Below are 7,593 nucleotides of genomic sequence, written 5' to 3' on the forward strand. Positions count from 1 at the left end.
TTAGCAGGGCACAGAGTGTGGCCTGCCTCTCTTTTAATTAATCTAGAGCAACCTTTCGAGCCTGGCTACCTGGGCACTGCCCACTGGGGAGGAAGCCACAGCCACAGAAACAATTCCCAGGTGATTGGGAAAGCCCATGGATCGAACCATCTCCCACTGGGAAGCACCAAGGCTTATCCTGCCAGGAGCCCTGAGCACTGCAAGCAGTCGGTGGCTGCTGGAGGGAGGGAGGGGAGGGCTGGGGGTCACTTTGCACCACATCCCATCCCCTTGGAGCAAACCCACTGGCCCTGAGGATGCCTTAGAGGGGAGCCCAGGGCTGCTCCCGCCGCCTGCACGCCGCAGGGATGTCACTTCCAAGGCACATTCGGCCCCTGCCAGGAGAAATCTCGAACATGGAGGTGAAGCAGCTCTGGGAGCTGTCACGAGAGAGACAGAGGTGGGCAGAGCTGCCTCTCAGCAGCTGCACATGGCACAGTTCACACCCGGGCAGGCAGGGCAGGGAGCTACAGCAGAGCCACTTTCACCCCTCATCCTTTCCTTGGGATTCTTTCTCCCGTTCCTGGTTTCCTCCTGCTCACCTTTGCCGAGCCTTTGGCTGTGCTGGGAGATCACAAACATGTCACACATAAAGGCAGTGGCACTTGGAGAGTGCCACAACAGCTTTTCCACACAGCAACGAACCCTGCTCTGCTCTGGGAGGGTGGCAGGAGATGAATCTTACACCTGGATCTCCTCGAGAGGAGAAATTCCATCAACCCCCAAAATTCCCCTCTTTGGAGCTCCTGCCCATGGAGCACCCTCTCTGTCCAACCAGGCCCTCAGGAAATGAACCCATTTGCTCAGGTGACATCTCCAGGCAGCAGCTGCAGCCTCCCCGAGGCCACATTCCCAAAATGGTTTTCTGCAGCTTTTCTGCATTGCGATGAAATTCCTGCTTAAGTTGCATGGTGCTATTTCCTTGTGCCAACTCCAGGCCCTGGCTGCTGCTGAGCAGGAAGGCTGCTCTGTAACAAAATAAATTGCATTGTGTTGCAAATGTAATTCTTCAGGCAATACACGGATCTCTATATTGCTGGCTGTCTGGAAATATATATATATATAAAAATATATAAATGTGGGGTTTTTCTGCAAGTGCTGCCAGGACTGGCAAAAAATATGCATCAAATCTCAAGCTTCTCTAGCTGAACTGTTTATCAGAGCCAACTCCTCGAGACAGAAGCAGCTGGGTTTTGGCACTCACAGCACACAGGCTAATCCTGAACAATCCAGACAATAGCTGGGATCCCTCACTTGCTGTTCAAGAATGGGTTGGATGAGGCTTGGAGCAACCTGGTCTAGTGGAAGGTGTCCCTGAGGTGATCTTTTCCAACCCAAACCACTCTGATTCTATCTTCACCCCAAGCTCCAGCACGGACCTCCCGCCATCAGCTGCAGTCACAGCTCACAAATTCACCAGATATTTAAAGCTGTCCATGCCCTGACAAACACCGCCCTGCCATCCCCCTCCTGTGAGATACAGCTCACACACTGATGGCCATGTGACACAGCCACGCTGTTGGTGTGACTCTGATCAGCGTGATCAGTCTCCCGTGCAGGCAAGGAGCTGCCATCAGAAATATCTGCATTTGTATGCAAGAAGCGCATTATGATCAAGGCAAAAAGCCCTAATTGGTGTCAGAGCCTTGCTTAGATCCACTGCCTACAAACACTGCGGAGGAGATGCTTTCCCTGGAGATCCAAAGCAGGGAGCGAGGCTCGTACAGGCTCCCAGGGGAGAGAATGAAAGGGCCGCGCTGCTCCTCTGCCCAGAAGGGAAGTGAGCAGCAGGAACACAACGTGTCTCACTCAATTTCACACACGAACGATGGGACAAGACACGAAATACACCCGTGAGGAGCACAGCTCTTACCGGCGTCGTGCTGCTTCCCCCGTAGAACGTCACCTCCTCCCAGGTGACGATGAAGACCCAGAGGGCAGAGAAGGAGGCCATGTCCCTGAAGTGCCTGCGGATGTCCCTGGAGGCTCTGCGGAGCAGCTCTGGCTCCGTGCTCTCCCTGTAGTAGATCTCCCCGCGGATGCCGTTGTGCACGTCCGCCCAGAAGGGCGCCACGAAGGCGCGGCCGTCGGTCAGCGGGAAGGCCTCCGGCGTGAACTGGCTGACCAGGGCGTTGAAGGAGATCACGCCGTTGTTGTTGACCTGCGTGGAGACCCCCACTCTGTCTGAGCAAAGGTGGTTTAGCAGAATAAATCAGCACAGAGCTGCTGGTTTGTCAGGAAATGTGGGGTTGGAGGGTTTGGGTTTATACACAGACAGAGGGTGAGCAGCCCAACCTTCTGGGCACAGATTCACTTCATCCTACCCATGGTGGCCAAGGGTTGGTGCAGGAAGCCCCAAAGGCAGGACAAAAGCCTGAAAAGTCTTCAAAATAGGGTTCTGCAGGACAACACGGGAAAGGCACCCATCAGAGCAGGATGGCACCCAAATCTACTGAGACACTGCCGTGGGCCCCTGGGGTCACTCAGCCTTTGGAGAGCAGCTCTGCAGCACTGAGGGGTGTGGATGGTGATGACACAGGTGGCTGCATGGAACAAAACTGCCTTTGGCTTCGTCATCTGTGGCAGATCCTCGGGCTCCCCGACAGCAGGGAGATGCCATCTCAGCCTCCCCAGAGTCTGCTGAAGGTGCTCCCCAAAACAACATCGTGGCAAAGCGTGGGCAGCAAATGGCTCTGCTGCCCTGGATGCTGGGATTCCCCACCACACAAGGGCTTGAAATGGTCCTGCTGTGCCCGTGCTGCTGTGCACAAATACAAACTGGGGAACGGATGAGGCTTTGCCTCTCTTCTGATCCCACAGTGACCACAAGACTTGGGATGTGGCACAGTCACGCTGACTTAGGCCCTGTCTAAGGTTTAGGTGAGCTCAGGTGACCCCTCTCAGCCCAGCCCTGGTGTCCCCTTAGCCAGGCTTTTTGGGAACAGCAGCAGCCTGTCCTTCTCCTGGGCACCCATAAAACTCTTGCCCTTTTTCCCCCCCTGCAGGTCCTGCATGTTCTTGTTTTTTGTCATGGAGCAGGAATAATGTCCCTGGTGTCAAGCCCTTCGCTTTGCTGTGCCATTTAATCACCCACAGAGAAAATTTATTGCCTTTTAGATTCCTTTCCCATGAACATTATCCCATTAAATATACCTTTGACTTTCTTAATCATAAAACCTATCAGTTCATGAAATCTAAGAACTTGTCAGGTAGCTGCTAATAAATCTTCCAATTCCTGATGACAGGCAGAGCGTGTTTAAAATGCAGCCAATAATGGCAAGAAAAAGGATGAAGGGAAGATCTGCTTTCTCCACTTACATAAATGCTTCTGTACGGGGCTCCAAAAAAGATGAATGGCACAGAGATCTTGATTTCAGGTGAGCTCCCATCATCGACTTTGGGGGTTTTGGTGTCATTCTGCCAGAATGGATACAGGCTTGCCATGCTGTGAGCTGGAAGGAGAGGGAGAAGAGTCCTCAGGGCAGTGTCAGGACAGCCCTGACTTCAGAGAGGCCACAGGAAAACAGCACCAAACCCAAAGGGTGTTTGAAGCCAGGGCAGAGCTGCTGGCTGGGGGACTGGCTTTAGGACAGGCTCTGGGACAGGCTCAGGAGAAAAAGCAACATCCAGGTTAGTCAGGGCACAGCAAAGTGACCACAGGATGCACCAGAGCTGCGCTTCTGCCTCCCCTGGGACTGTGCCCAAGTCATACCCCCTAAGTCTTTTCTTCACACGAGGACAACAGGTCCATCCCTGCTCCAGGACAGGCAGGACTGGCTGTTCCACGTGGTGAGGTGCTCAGGAGAGCAAACAGCCCCAGTTCCAGCCCCAGAGCCACGTTCCTGGCAGTGCCCACCTTCCTCCTGCCTGTTTTCCCCCTGCCGGGGCTCCTGGCCTGGGGAACAGCCTGAGGGGTCACAACTGCTCCAACATTTCCCGACAAAATTCAGCTTCCTGATAAAAGGCACTGCCAGTAACATAATTGTCTCTCCCAGAAGTGCTTCAGAAGATGGTTTTGACACATTTCAGCCGCTGCTTTTCTACCAGCCTAAAACCCATCAGCCTGAGGCACCAGCAGCCGCTTCAGGCCCCAGGGAACACGTCCCCTCCTGTCCCAGCCGCTGCCAGACCTCCGCTGCCATTTCATGTCCTGTTCCTCCAGCCAGCTCCTCACAGAGCAAAAGGGGATTTCTCTGGGTTTGCCTCCCCCTTCTCCCCTCTTTGATGTAGGAAAGCCTCACGACATTCAATCTGGGCTGACAGAGCCCCAGGCTCGGAACAATCCCGGCTCTGTTCACCTGGATTCAGGACATTTCCGGGGATTTCATTTCCTGGGCCCTACCCTGAGCTCTTGAGGGGCCTCCAGCTGAGGCCAGCTTGCTCTGTGTTCCCATGGACAGGGAAGGGGCTCTCCTTGATGCCCAACCCTGAGGATGCTCCATGCTGGGCATTAAGGAGTCACTGACTGACCCTTCACAGGCTCCAAATTTCCCTGGGGAAAGGGAGATTAGGGGAAATCTGTCCTAACCCATCCTGATTTCCTAGGACACTTGTGTGACCTGAGTGCCCTGCTGGACATCAAGGGAGGTGGCATTGACGGTGTCCAAACCACAGCTCTGTTTCCACAGACAGATCCAAAGGGCCACTGCCAAATTCCTCCTGCCAGGCAGTAAAAGAAATAATTTCACAGCTGTTACACACCTGATGAGTTATCACAGCCAGGGCACAGCTACAAGACATGGATTTTATTCACTTTTTAAACAGGAAGCTCAGCAGACACTCCTCAACTCTTCTTCAGCTCTACCGGTGCCACACCACCACACCTGCTCAGCAGCCCTAACACAGACATTTCCCAAACTCCTGCTTCCTCTGGAATGCTCTGGGTGCACACACAGCCATATAAATGATAAACAAAAGCACCCCTTAGGATTCTCAGTCCCTCCATCCCTATGGGAAACACTCAGTTCACCCTGCTTGTTGCTCTTGCTCCAGCCAAGGAGCTGGGGGTGTTTCTCAAGCCCTCTGGGGTTGTTTCCCAGCCCTCTGGGGTCATTTTCCAAGCCCTCTGGGCTCTCTGGGCACAGCCCAGCTGGGGAATGTTTTCCTGATGAGGGATACTCACCTCTCTGCCAGGCTGTTATCACCAAAAGGGCCACCCAGGCTCCCAGAAATGATCTCTTGTTCATCCTACAGGAAGGAGACAAACCCAGCCATGCATCACATTGGTAGGAAAACACATCCTTGAGGCGATTCCCAACTGCTGCCGACACGGGGATGTTTCAGGGCTGGAGGTCCCTCACCTACCAGGCAGCACTGAAATGCTGTCCCATGGATTGGTGTGAGGAGAATTCCCTGGTGATAAGAGCAAATCACCTGTAGTGCCAGAGGGAGCCCAGAACCTCCTGGAAGAGCTCATTTCATGCTGAAAATAAATAAAGCCACGGCTCTCCATGGGCTCTCTATTCTCCTGAGGGTTCAGGAGCAATGTCCTGATCCACTTAGTGCAGGGATGGCCACTCCTGGCTGATCCCAGAGGGAGCAGCTCTGCTCCAGACAGGAGACCTGTGATGTGCTCTCGTGGTCCAGGGGCTTCAACTGCAGCTAATCCTCTGCCCTGGCTGCCACCACAACCATCGCTCAGGGGGCTGGATGAGCATGGAAGGAGCACATTTTACACAGCTGGGCAGCTCCTTGCACAGGAATCAATGAGAGAGAGAGAGAGCAGATACAAAAAGGAAGCGAAATCCTGTGCCAGCTCTAATTCCTTCTGTGCCTAATGCAATTTGTTACTCGTTATAAATCCAATAGAAAATATTGCTCAAACACCTGCTTTGGTTTCTTCGCCCGTCAATTCCGCTTGTGCCGCACGGGCACGGCTCAGGGAGAGCTCCCAGGAAGGTCTGGGGTGCTCCCAGCGTGCTGGGGAAAGATGTGGCCAGCTTCCCACACCAACTGTGTGCATTATGCCCAGCCTGGGTGTCAACAGCAGCCTCCCCACCTTCCCAGCTTTAAAAACCTCCCTACAAAACCCAGCGTCTCTGTGTGCTCTCCCCATGGATCTGGTTTTACGGAATGCGTGGATCAACAGATCCAGCTCCTTCTAAGGACACTCACAGGGCACAGGATTACATCCCATCATCTCTCCCACATCACTCCCACTTGATTCCCATTTCCTGGGAAGTTTGGAACACAGTGGAAGGGAAGTTCTTCGCTCACACCAATGCGACCGCATTCCCCATGGGGAAAGTTCATTCCACCAAGGAAAAGTTTTAGCACATTCCCTGTCTTGGAAAGGTGAAAAGAGAGTGACAGAATTTTGTGTAGATTGTAAATCCGAGTCACTGCAAGGAGAGACCAGGCAGAGAGCGGCCAGTGGGGACGGCAGCAGTGCGAGGACAAGAGCGGAACTGGAGGGACAGCGAAGAACAGATTATTTAACACATCCCATCCAAAACTACAAATTTTTAGGTATGGAAGAAAAGAATTACCAACCTGTTTCGTAGGCTAGAGGAGCGACCAGCTCTGAAATTTTAGACCAGTCTTGGTAGAGCAGGGTGAAATCCTATGTCAATGGAGAATGCATGCCCGTCCTCCCGTGCCAATTATTGCTGACGACTGAAACGATGGCTCAGTCCTTTGCTCTCCCAATTGAAAACTCCGTTTTCCTCAAGGCTCTTCCAGGGCTGGAGCAGTGTTGAGTTGCAATCACAACTGTTGTTCCTCTATTGATAACCAGCAGGCTAATCTGGAGATCAGATTCTGGCCTGGAGAAGGAGAGAAGCCTCTTTCTTCCCCAAAAGCTCACCCCCTTCAGGTGGATTCAGATGGAAATGCCAGCGAGACAGAGCTGGGCTCGCAGCTCTGCTGCTCAGGGAACAGAAAACCCAACCCTCGGAAGAATTGAGCCCCTTCCTCCTTTGTGTAAAGGGGGAAAAAAAGCCCATCTGTATAAAGTTACAGGATTAGCATTAAACAGTGCTAGGCTTAAAGCGCCGTTCAAAGGCGCTGCCCTGGACTTTCAATGGAGCTGCTTTCACATCCAAGTCTTGCTTTTACAGGTGGAGAAGGAAAAACTCACCCAAGAGAGGGCTTCCTTGCTGTTCCCATTCCCACCCTCTCTGGAAGAACTGGTGGTAGTGGGGAGTTTCACTGGGGGACTGCTGTGAGCGTTACGATCCTTTTCACTCGTACAATTGCAGTTTCCACAGGGATTTTCCCTGCCTCTGGCATCTGGGCTGGCCACAGCTCTTCATTTGAGCCCAAAATGTACCCCAAAAATGATTTCAACTGCTTTGAGCTGGTTCATATCCATGTTGGATGAGAGGGAGAGCTGGAGCAGCAGCCGAAGGGTGAAGGATTCCCCAGCAGAGCCACATTAGAGCTGATTTTTCAGCCTGCAGCAAGGCTCAGGTCAGACAGGCACTGCTCCACCCCAGCAGTGGGAAAACAGCCTGGCCTTGGCTGATTTTCCCTTCTGACATTTTGGGTGGGGGCCTTTTACTCCCTATTTTCCCTGCTAGGAGGTCTTTATTCCTTTTGCGCTCCTCACCCTGT

General features: G+C 53.0%; 1 protein-coding gene across 1 annotated transcript in view; it reads right to left on the reverse strand.

The window, feature by feature from the left end:
- The window catches only part of TECTA (tectorin alpha), a 25,750-nt gene extending 18,163 nt beyond the window's left edge, over window positions 1-7,587 (reverse strand). Inside the window, exons 1-4 of the mRNA XM_008636999.2 lie at window positions 6,532-7,587; window positions 5,162-5,226; window positions 3,358-3,491; window positions 1,913-2,200 (exon numbers count right to left, since the gene is read on the reverse strand). Coding sequence (XP_008635221.1) covers window positions 1,913-2,200; window positions 3,358-3,491; window positions 5,162-5,225 — 486 coding nt within the window. The 5' untranslated portion in view covers window position 5,226; window positions 6,532-7,587. The remainder of the gene's footprint in view (window positions 1-1,912; window positions 2,201-3,357; window positions 3,492-5,161; window positions 5,227-6,531) is intronic.
- Window positions 7,588-7,593: the final 6 nt, after the last annotated feature.

Source organism: Corvus brachyrhynchos, unplaced genomic scaffold, assembly GCF_000691975.1.
Source record: "Corvus brachyrhynchos isolate BGI_N302 unplaced genomic scaffold, ASM69197v1 scaffold46, whole genome shotgun sequence".
In the NCBI taxonomy this organism is placed as follows: Eukaryota; Metazoa; Chordata; class Aves; order Passeriformes; family Corvidae; genus Corvus; species Corvus brachyrhynchos.